Raw genomic sequence first — 12,421 nt, forward strand, 5'->3', positions numbered from 1 at the left:
TTTGCAGTTAAAGAGTTGGAGCGTTGAAGAACTGCAGCGGAGGCTTGCCTCGCTGGACCCCACGATGGAGCAGGAGATCGAAGAGATTCGCCAGCGCTACCAGGCCAAGAGGCAGCCCATCCTCGACGCCATCGATGCCAAGAAACGGCGGCAGCAGAACTTCTGAGACCCTGCCGGGAGTCCTCACCATTAGGGTGGTGCGCTGAGCTCAGAGTTACACTCACTCGGGGCTCTGCGGAGAAACATTGTTTCCAAAGCACATGTACACTCATGCGTACGCACATACATGCACACACATACCACTGACTCTCACGCACATACTACGGATTCACCACAACTTTCACTTTAATGGCACAAACACATTCTTATGCGGAGTAACATCATGTTCCAATGCACACAGAGACACAAAACTCATTTCCACACACACATCTGCACACCTACAGACAAAGACAGGACACACATACTCAAACAAACACCGACTCTCATACAAACACGCATACAACAAAAGAAATGCTTTCTTGTCGTGGACTAATAGGCAAGTTGCCCCTCTATCTCAGGAGTCTTGCTTTTGGTTATGTGGCTGATACAAGCCACCACCAGGATGAACATTGTTTTTATTTTATTTTTTAAAAAACTATTTTTCTAAAATATGTTTTTCCAGAAGCCATCATCACTCTGAGAGAAAACCTTAAGCTATATATTTTAAACAGATTAGAGGAGGCTCCCAGATTAACACTTTGCAATAAAACTACTGTATATCCGAGCTTTGGGATGAACCCCAGTCTCCACTTTTCCCTACCCAACCACTAAAGCCGAGGGTTCAACAGCAGGTGGGACAACTGTATCCAAGATGTGAAATGGAATCAAACATTAGGAAATCTTGGATTAATCTACTGAGAAACATACTGCGTCTCCTCAACGTGCACAGTAGTGTAGCTGGTAGACCTGTCGCCTCACAGCGCCACACTCCCAGGTTCAACCGTGATCTTCGGTGCTGTCTGTGTGGAGTTTCCATGTTCTCTCTGTGACCACATGGATTTTCTCTTGTCCTAGAGACCCGATTTCAATACTGACCTCGAGTGCTGCCTGTGTAGAGATTGCACATTCTCTCTGTGACTGTGTGGGTTTCCTCCGGGTGTTCCGGTTTCCTCCCACATCACAAAGACTTGCAAGTTTGTAGGTTAATTGGTCTCTTCAAATTGCCCCTAGTGTGCAGAGATAACATAGAACTAGTGTGATTGTTGGTCGGTGTGGACTTGGTGGGCCAAGCTCCTGTTTCCACAATGTTTCTCTAAACTAAACTAAATGGTGTTTACATAGCCCCATTTGTTCCCAGCAAATATCCACAAGATTCAGTGAAATAAAGTTAATGCGATCTGTTTTTAGAGAGGTTGATTTAGAAACAAATGTTGCCCAGGGTACCAGAGGAAATTTCTTCATTTCTTTGAGATGCTTTTCTTTGGATCTTTTACCTTTAGCTGACAGAACAGATTGGGCCTCAGTTTAATGTTTCTGATAGTGTGGCATTCTGTCATGCTGCACAGGAGGCTTCACCATAAGTATTATATTTACTTTCTGTATTGAGACTGGAACTCAAGACCATCTCGCTGGGAGATGACATCTTTACAAAGAAGTATCTGAAGGTGCAGCGCACTTATCATGTCAAACCTTTTCAGGACCAAGTATCACTTGCAGCTTATAAAATGCTCACATTCCTCAGCAGTTGGAGGAATTCTAGTTCCTCAGGCAGTTTTTGTCAACAGTGTTGGCCACAGCCGTATCATTCCTCACAGGAATATAGGCACAAAGTGCTGCAGTAACTCAGCGGGTCAGGCAGCATCTCTGGAGAAAATGGATGGGTAACGTTTCAGGTCGGGACCGTTCCTTAGACTGCGTCAGGTCGGGACCCTTCTTCAGACTGGCTGAAGAAGGATCCCTCCTTTTTCTCTAGAGATGCTGCCTGACCCGCTGAATTACTCCAGCACATCATTCCTCACACAGCACTGCTGTGATAACAGCATCACCCACTGGATCTCCACAATATCTTCTTCTGTAGTGCAGTCTTGTATTGCATTAATCCGCTCTATAATTCCTCACACAGACTGTTTTATATACAAAATTGTTAAACTACATAGTATTTTGGAAGTTATGGCCTACATTTTTACATGGAGCCCACCAATAGAAAGCATTCCTTCATGAACTGTGCAGCTGACTGTGCAACTTTTATAAGCAAATTTTATTCTTATCTTAGTGTCAGCATCCATGATTACCTTAAGTGCTAACTTTCCATTGCCAACTATATTATCAAAGTGAAACCTGCCCAGTCAATAAGCTTTCAACATTGATAGAGGAAAACAATGAATTACTTGACTGTTTCTTTTCTCTTTTTGACCAGCAACACTTGTGAACTAATACATTTTGTCAAGCTCCATTTACTTTACAATCTGACTGCGTTCTCGTTGGGTTGGGATCTGCTGAATGTCAATAAAATGGGCTTTATTCTCTGCTTCAGACTCTGAGAACGCCTGAGGAAAGGTCCCATCACAAAACTTCATCCATCCTTTTTTTCCAGGGATGCTACCTGACCTGCTGAGTTACTCCAGCGCACTGTGTCTATCTTTGTAGCTCCTTGTTTCTTTATTTCATTTCTCAGTGATCCATTGAGATCGCCTTTAGGTCAACTTTGGTGTTATGAACTGATTGCCAGTTGAATAGCTTGTTGGGAAGAGTGTTCTGTATTTCTACTTTGTTTTCAGTGAAGAAGTGTTAATTTCTTTATTTTCTATAGATAGGAAAATCTCCAATGTTGTTGCTTGTTGTTCTGAACCCCCCCCCCCCCCCACCGCGCCTCTCAGTATCAGTGTCTCAATTCTTTCCAGCACAGTGGCCGAGCTGGTCGAGCCGCGGCCTCTCAGTGCCAGAGACCTGGATTCAATCCTGATCTTGGCTGCTGTCTGTGTGGGGTGTGCACGTTCTGCCTGTGACTGACCAGGTTTCATCCGGGTGCTCCAGTTTCCTTCCACATCGCAAAGACGTGTGGGTTTGTACATGTTTGGTGTCTGAAAAGTGTACATGGAGTGGATGAGAAAGTGGGATAAGATTGAATCAGAGTGAACGGGTGATCAATGGTTGGCATGGACTCGGTGGGCCAAAGGGCTTGTTTCCATGCTGTGCTCCTCAACTAAACTATGGAAGTCCTAGTTGACACTTAGCATAAGGCATTGGAGCAGAATTCGGCCATTCAGCCCATCGAGTCTGCTCCGCCATTTGATCATGACGTGATGCTCAGCCATGTAGTACCACTGTCAGTTGTCATGACGCCACCCGTGTTTTCTCTCTATCCCCTCAGTCAAGTCCTTTACTCAAAAACAAGGTCTCCATTGAGATCACATTAACTAACTCCACAAAGTGGACTTCAAAAGATACGCGAGGAATGCCGTCAAGCTTTGGAAAGTGTAGGAAATCATTTTCACTCCCAAATCATAGTCATACAGCTGGAAACAGGCCCTTCATCACAACTTGTCCACGCTGACCAACATGCTCCATCTGCACTAGTCCCACCTGTCTGTGTTTGGCCCATATCCCTCTAAACCTATCATATCCATGTACCTGTCTAAATGCTTCTTAAACATTATGATAGTACTTGCCTCAACTACCTCCACCAGCAGATGGTGAATACATCCACCAACCTTTGTGTAAAAAGGTTAACCCCTCAGGTTCCTATTAAATCTTTTCCCCCTCACCTTAAACCTATGTCCTCTGGTTCTCTATTCTACTATTCTTGACAAAACACTCCGTGCGTTTACCCAATCTATTCCTCTCATGATTTGTACATCTCTATAAGATCACCCCTCCTCCTCCTGTGCTCCTGTATCCTAGGCTGCTCAACCTCTCCCTATAGCTCAGACCCTCTAGTCCTGGCAACATTCTCGTAGATCCTCTGCACCCTTTCCAGGTTGACACCATCTTTCCTATAACATGGTGTCTCAACCTGAATACAATACTCTAAATATGGTCTCACCAACGTCTTATGTAACTGCAACATGACCTCTCAACTTCTATACTCAATACTCTGACTGATGAATAAGTGTCTTTACAGCGCCAGAGACCCGGGTTTGATCCTGACTACGGGTGCTGTCTGCACGATGTTTGTACGTTCTCCCTTCTTGCGTATGGCGTGCACAGCCTAAAGTTTTAAGACAACTTGTTCTGTTTTGATCTTCTGTTTGTACACGGCAAGTTGATTGCATTAGTTGAAACATGGTGGACCACGTGAAGGTTGCAATCTCCCACCCCACGTTCTCCCTGAGACCACGTGGGTTTTCTCCGGGTGCTCCGGTTTCCTCCCACACTCCAAAAAGTGCAGGTTTGTAGGTTAATTGGCTTCTGTAAATTGTCCTGATTGGGATGGAAGTAGTGCATGGATGATCACTGGTCCGCACAGACGTGTTGGGCGGAAGGGCCTGTTTCTGCGTTGTATCTCTAAACTAAACTAAAACAGCTTAACAATGTGCCAACTTTTCACTCAATAGTTGTATAATATATTTCATTTCTAAAACCCAGACACACTAGCAATCAGTCACTGCTATTTTTTTTAATGAGAACGGCATATTTTTTATATCTGGGCAAAAAATAAAAATCTAAGCAAACAGTATATGTTTTAAAGATACGTGCACCCATCACAAGTCCATTCTCTGATCAATGATTCTGAGGACTGAAATAGTTAGCTTATTTAATGGAATTATGAGAGCACAAATTTAATCTGCACTTTTCCCTCAAAGGCGTGTAAAATGCAGCAGTGGTTGGAAGCAGATTTTCCCTTCCCAATCAAGGATTTGATTTCTAACATTTCTTGGCTCATGTCACATAAGAGGCAAGTAACAAGAGAGCGGAGACTAGAGTGATCTGATTTTGAATTAAGTTAGCTGTTTATGTGTCTGCTTTTGCTGATTATTAATGTAAGCTGAGGGCAAGTGCTCTACTTTGAAAGCAGGTAATTCCTGACAGCAGTGAAAATTACCCGACAATTTCAACACATCTTGCGTAACGGGTAAAAAGTTAGCGTTTTGTAAACGTTTTTAAAAAACAACCAATGCTAAAGAGGCAACTTTCATCCATGAAACATGCCCCCATTACGCGTACATTCTCTGTTGACTGGTCCTTCTTGCAACGTGCAATTCTTCAATTTTACTCTCTGTGACCTCAAACTAGTCATATTGCCTCTGCTTATGGCTCCACTCTGACGCAGCAGTAGGCAGAGTTACTGCCTTGCAGCACCAGAGACCTGAGTTCGATCTGACTACACTGCTGTCTGTACTGAGTTTGTGCGTTTTCCCTGTGACTGCGTGGGTTTTCTCCAGGTGCACCAGTTTCCTCCCACATTCCAAAGGCGTGCGGGTTTGTAGTTTAATTGGCTTCTGTAAATTGGCCCGAGTGTGTAGGATGCAAAACTGGTATAACATAGAACTAGTGTGTGTGTGTGTGTGGGCGATCGTTGGTGGGCTGTTTTCACGCTGTATCTCCAAACTAAACTAAAACCAAACTCTCAGCTATTGATCGAAGACTGAGTGTCTCAAAATTCTTGATCTTCTCCCAAAACTTTTCTTCAACCAACGACTGTTGGTGCAATGATCCCTTTCTCCCACAACACGAATGAATACATGCAGTCACCAAGTGTCTGAAAATAATCTTGACATGCATTACAGATACAATTGTTTTAAGTTGATTAATTAATTTCATAAAATAATAAAGAGAACATATTTATTTCTTCAAATGGAGTTTGCCTAGAAAGGGAAGGAATAATCAAACATTAAAGCTATGGGGCAGCCCAGTGGCACAGCAGTAGAGCTGCTGTCTCACAGTGCCAGAGACCTGGGTTTGATCCTGAAAACAGGGGTGCTGTCTGTACAGAGGTTGTACATTCTCCCTGTGACCACGTGGGTTTTCACTGGGCGCTCTGGTTTCCTCCCACATTCCGAAGACATGAAGGTCTGTAGGCTAATTGGCTTCAATAAAAATTGTAAATTGTCCCTAGCGTGTAGGATAGTGCTAGTGTACGTGGTGATCACCGGTGGGCCGATGAGCCTGTTTATTAACCAAACTAAAGGTAGTGTGCACCAACTCATTGCTTTAAATATATTACTCCTTTTGCCTTGGGTTCTTTACCTAGTTTATGTTCAATATCTGAGTTCAAAATACCAGTCCACCTGAGACTCCCTCAAAATTATGAAAAGTCTCTATTAAATCTCTCAGCTTAATTACTCTGCTGGAAGAATGATCATGTGTTCGCCTCATGTAAATCTCTATACTGTACAGTTTTTTTTCTTACGTTCCCCGACCCAAAAAGGTCGCCTATGCATGTCCTCCAGAGATGCTGCCTGACCCGCTGAGTTATTCCAGCACTTTGCATCTTTCCCCAGTGAAAAATCATCTGCAGTTCCTTGTTCCCACATGTTCCTGCACTTTGTGTTCTACCCAGGATTCCAGCATCTGCAGTTCCTTGTGTCTTCTCTCTGATATTACAGCAACCTTGCAAATGTGGTGTTCAAAGTCTTTTGAGCGGGATACAAGGATTTGCTTAGGTGGTCTGTGTCTCATTCTACAGAGCTTCTTTACGTTGACTTGCTTTAAAATATCACTTCTGATTTATTTTTCTGTTTGAGGGGATGAGGCCAGGAGGAATTGTACTGCCACTGAGTTTTGTTGTGAAATGCAAGTCCAAACTTGTAGATAATAACTGTCGGTGGGGAGAAGGATCTGTTAAATTAAAATGGTGACCGCTTGAACTGCAGTACAGAAGCATGGCTGGTAGAACCGCTGCCTCACAGCACCAGAGACCCGGGTTCGATCCTGACCTCGAGTGCTGTCTGTGTGTGGAGTGCACGTTGCCCGATCCTAGAGGAGCTATAATCTTTGGTTGTACCTGTCACTGTGCGTTTCCTCCGGGTGCTCCAGTTTATTCCTACATCCCTAAATTGCGGGTGTTTAGGTTAATTGGCCTTTTGTAAAATTGCTCCTGGTGTGCAGGGAGTGGATGAGAAAGCGGGATATCACAGAACTGGTGTGACCTGGTGATCGATGGTCGGCGTGGACTCGGTGTTTTTGAAAGGCCCGTTTCCATGCAGTATTTCTAAACTAAACTAAGTCCATTTCTAAAAATCGCTGAGACTTAACCATATTGCCGTCAAATTGCTAAGGCCTAGCCTATATTATTACATTCTTTTTCATAAAAGCACTGAGATGGAAAGACATTAATATTTTGACTTTCCAATTTAAAAACTTAAAAGTATTTCAGAGATATATCATCACAGCAGGTTGTGATCATTTGGAATGGAGGTCAAAGCAGTCAGGTTTTTTTTCCTGTGTGCATATTATGTAAAATGTTCAGTTTAGATGTGTATGTTTGTGGATGAAGAAGTTTGTAAATTTTACTGTCTTTTTATTCCGATTTAATGTTACAGCCACTGTTTTACTGTATTTGACAACGATGATGTCATTAAAGAAACTTGTTGAGAAATGTTTGACGGGGTGTTTCTTAATCCGATAAAGCACAGCGAGACTGCAAAATGGATCTTAATTCCATGAAGCCAATTGTCCAGAGTGTCCTGACCAGCAAAAGGCTCGATACGAGCAAAAAACAAAATTAAGGCAATGCAGACAGGGGGTGGCGTTGAAGTTCGATAGGTCAGTCTGACTAACTATAACTGAAATCCACTATAAAGAACTCTGTAAAAGTGCGGGTTTACTTCTAGAGGAGGACACACTGAACATTTGGAGTATTGTGAGCACTTTTGGGCCCCTATATCTGAGGAAGGATGTGCTGGCATGGAGAGGGTCCAGAGGAGGTTTATGAGAATGATCCCAGGGATGATTGGGTTAATGTATTATGAGTGTGACAGCACTGGGCCTGTACTCACTGGAGTTTAGAAGGATGAGGGAGTGGAGTGCAAGGCCTGGATAGAGTGGATGGGGAGAGGATGTTTGCACTGGTGGGGAGAGGAGCCTCAGAATAAAAGGACGTACATTTAGAAAGATGATGATTAATTTATTTTGCCAGATGGTGGTGAATCTTTGGAATTCATTGCCACAGAAGACGGTGGAGGCCAAGTCAATGGGTATTTTTAAGGTGTAGATTCACAGATGATTGATTAGTAAAGGTAACAAGGAATATGGGGAGAAGGCAGGAGAATGGGTTGAGAGGGGAAAATAGATTAGCCATGGTTGAATGGTGGAGTTGATGCGATGGGCCAAATGGCCTAATTCTGCTCCTATGACTTATAAACGCTGAATAAAATGGACCATGTTGAAGGATGAGCAGCTAAATCTCTGCCTCACTTTAAAGGGCTGTTTGCATCTGGGTGGTGGTAAGGAGGTGTAGGAGTGTGGTGAAGGGGAAAGTGTCTGGGGCTAGAGAGGGTTGGGTCGGGAGGAATAAGTGGTGCAGCTGGTAAGCCACTGCCTCACAATGCCAGAGACTCGGGTTCAATCCCGACCTCAGGTGCTGTCTGTGGGCTTGCACGTTCTCCCTGTGAACGCCTGGATTTTGTCCGAATTTCCGGTTTCTTCCCACATCCCAAAGATGTGCAGGTTTGTAGGTTAATTGGCCCTTTGTAAATTTCCCCAAGTGTGTAGGATAGTGCGAGTGTATGGGGTGATGGCTGGTCAGCGCCATCTCGGTGGGCCAATGGGCCTGTTTCCAGACCATCTCTGGAGCCTAAAGCAAAGTCCCACCTCTTTTGGACACAATGATTGAACCTGACTCCATTATAAACCCCAACAGCATATCCCACCCCCAACCACACATTGTGATCCTGACCTCGGGTGCTGTCTGTATGGAGTCTGCAAGTTCTCCTTGGGTTTCGTCTGGGTGCTCTGATGTCCCTCCACAGACATTCGGGTTTGTAGGTTAATTGCCTACTATCCCACGTAAGACTGCCCCTTGTGTGTAGGGAGGGGATGAGAAAGTTGGATAACATAGAACGAGTGATAGATGGTTGCCGTGGAATCGGTGGGCCCAACAGCCTGTTTCCATGCTGCGTCTTTCAACCAATTGATCAAACAAGTAGACTAGGCTGTCACGGGTAGAGTGGGCCCAGCAGAAAGCAGAATGAGGTGGGGAGAAGAGGGGAAGTCATGACCAGTGGGAAGACGTGGTGAATGATGTGGAGGCTGGTGGGGTGAAAGATGAAGACCAATGGAACTCCATCTGTGGTCTGTCTGATGAAAGGGACTATGGCAATGGGTTATTTGGCACAGTCGGGGGTTCCCCACTCAATATTACAAATAGATTATTAGCTGATTCCTGTTGGCGGGCCATTACAACAATGACATCCCATCGACAGGTTGGCTGTAAAGAGCTTTGGGACACCCTTAAAGGGACATGAGGGATGTCACATAAATGCAGGTTGTTGTTTATATCTGGTGGCATCTGCAGTTCCTTCTTACACACTTGGATTTTATTGTTATTTACAGGTCTCTAAAATAATAATAAAATCCAAGTGTGTAAGAAGGAACTGCAGATGCTGGTTTAAACCGAAGACTGACACAAAAAGTTGGAGTAACTCCAAGCCATCAGTAATGGGCTATATTTAGCATGTCCTGCCCACAAGCTCCTGCCATTGATGCTTCACGGCTGGCAGTAAATCTGAAGTCTGCTCTTGTAATAATATCAGCTACATATGGAATCTCCTTCTTTCGTGACATTAACACTCAATGTAAGTAAGACAAATGGATCCGCTGAGTTACTCCAGTACTTTGCGTGATTTGTTTATTGACATTTATTATGTATTCCCCTTCCTTATGGATTCAGCAGAGATCAACTATGATTTTTAGGGAAAATGAGAGGTAAATTTGTAAAGCAGAAAACTCTGGAAACACTCAGCAGGTAAGGCAGTGCATGTGCAGAGAGAACTTCCTCAGCTGATGGACATTCAGCGGGCTGCTCTCCGTCCTCCAAAGTTCGGACTTCTGAGCCTCAGTTCCAAAGCTTGCAGAGATGAATCCCACCGATTGATTAGATTAGAGATACAGCATGGAAATAGGCCTTTCGGCCCATCGTGACCATGCCGACCATTGTTCACTCGTTCACACTAGTTTAGACTTTAGACATACAGCACGGAAACAGGCACTATGGCCCACCAGGTCCGCGCCAACTATGGATCACCCGTTCAAACCATTTCTATGTTAACTCACTTTCATATCCACTTCCTATACACTAGGGGTGATTTACAGGGGGCAAATTAGCCTGCAAACCCACACGTCTTTGGGATGTGGGAGGAAACCCAAGTCGTCACAGGGAGAACGTGGAAACGCCACACACAGACGGCACCCGAGATTAGGGTCTCTGCCACTGAGAGGCATTGTCTCTACACGCTGCACCACTGTGGCATCCTTATTTAGTTTAGTTTATTGTCACATGTACCCCCCGAGATACAGTGAAAACCTTTATGTTGCCTGCTATCCAGTCTGTAGGAAGACTATACATGATTACAATCGAGATGTCCACAGTGTCCAGATACAGGAATAAGGGAATAATGTTTAGCGCAAGATAAAGTGCGATGAAAGATAGTCCGAGGTTCTCCAATGAGGTAGATGGTAGCTCAGGACCGCTCTCTAGTTGGTGACAAGATGATTCAGTTGCCTGATAACTGCTGGGAAGAGGGTTATCTGTCAGCAGGAATTACGATCCCACGACACTATGTGGATATGGAGAGTTCTCTTTCTGTCTAATTGTCCCTCAGCCACCATCATTAACGACTCAGCTACCAGCAGCTGGGAAAGACAGACAGGAGGAGATGACAGACAGCCAGGTAGTGATGTGGGGAAAGCATGTGACAGACAATCTCTCTCAAAGCTGACAAATCACTTCACACACTTCTTGCTCAGTTAATAACATTTCACGTTAGTTTGCATGCTAATGAACCATTTCAAGCTAATTCCATTGCCTTGTGTTCCCATGTGAATGGAAATTAAAAGAAAAATCTGTAGCTCATTATATCAGAAGGAGACAGATCAATTCCTCACACATACTGCAGCATGATATTCAATCACATCCTCTCCCTGTAACCCTACACCTGAACCACAATTTGCTGTTAATATCTAACCTTGTTCTGGGTTAGAGTGTAGACATGATGAATTGCAGATGCAGGTTTACAAAAAAAAACCCCACTAAGTGCTGGAGTAACTGTGGAGGCAGCTGGTAGAGCTGCTGCCTCACAGGGCCTGTGACCCAGGTTTGATCCTGACCTCAGTTGCTGTCTGTGTGGAGTTTGCATGTGCTCCCTGTGACCGCGTGGGTTTCCTCCCACATCGCAAAGACGTGCAGGTTTGCAGATTAATTGGCCTATGTAAAATTGTCTCTAGTGTGTAGGGAGTAGATGAGAGAATGGAATAACACAGAACTAGTGTGAACGGATGATCGATAGGTGGCATGGACTCGGTGGGCCAAAGAGCCTTGTTTCCAGGCTGTATCTTTCAATCACCTCAATAGGTCCATGGTTGGGTTAAAGGGCACAAGATGCTGGAGTAACTCAGTGGATAAGGCAGCATCTCTGGAGAATATGGTCAGGTGATATTTCGGGTCGGGACCCTTCTGGACTTTATCTTGCATTAAACGTTATTCCCATTATCCTGTGTCTGCACACTGTGGACAGCTCGATTGTGTTCATGTATAGTTTTTTTTTCGCTGACAACAGCACACAACAAAAGCTTGTCACTGTGTGTGTGTGACAATAATCTGTGAACTTCTGTGACATGGTGGTGTGTGTGTGTGTGTGTGTGTGTGTGTGTGTGTGTGTGTGTGTGTGTGTGTGTGTGTGTGTGTGTGTGTGTGTGTGTGTGTGTGTGTGTGTGTGTGTGTGTGTGTGTGTGTGTGTGTGTGTGTGTGTGTGTGTGTGTGTGTACCATACTGAGGATCATCCACCAACATTGAGGGAACAGTTTATGGGAAGATAGGCTCAAAATGCTGGAGTAACTCAGCGGTTCAGGCAGCATCTCTGGAACATCTTTACCTCCGAGATGCTGCCTGTCTCGTTGAGTTACGCCAGCATTTTGCGCCTATCTTCAGTGCAATCCAGCATCTGCAGTTCCCACTGACCCAACTGTTTATGGGAACTCACCCAATTACTTTGGCATCATTATGTTCTTCTATGAACCGGTTTGAGGTGGTTTTCCATTCACCCATTGACACCAATAAATGCTCGGTCTTCATTGACGATGTTCTTTATTGAATCGAGTAGTGGTTTACACAATGATGTACGACATGCATAGATAGTCTTTAACTGCATGTAATTCAACATGCAACATCAGTACAGGTTAACCCTCAGTAATATTGACAGATTATTCTGAATATTAGTTTTATCCGACAATGCCATTATTGAAGCAGACACGACCAAATGTCTGCAAATAACTAATAATACCAGAA

At 44.2% G+C, this 12,421-nt stretch overlaps 1 protein-coding gene across 1 annotated transcript in view; it reads left to right on the forward strand.

Moving 5' to 3' along the window:
- The window catches only part of LOC129707322 (serine/threonine-protein kinase 3/4), a 108,690-nt gene extending 105,869 nt beyond the window's left edge, over positions 1-2,821 (forward strand). The window contains exon 11 of the mRNA XM_055652274.1: positions 8-2,821. Within this exon, the coding sequence (XP_055508249.1) occupies positions 8-166 (159 nt within the window). The 3' untranslated portion in view covers positions 167-2,821. The remainder of the gene's footprint in view (positions 1-7) is intronic.
- Positions 2,822-12,421: the final 9,600 nt, after the last annotated feature.

The sequence above is a fragment of the Leucoraja erinacea genome, chromosome 21 (genome assembly GCF_028641065.1).
Source record: "Leucoraja erinacea ecotype New England chromosome 21, Leri_hhj_1, whole genome shotgun sequence".
Lineage (NCBI taxonomy): Eukaryota > Metazoa > Chordata > Chondrichthyes > Rajiformes > Rajidae > Leucoraja > Leucoraja erinaceus.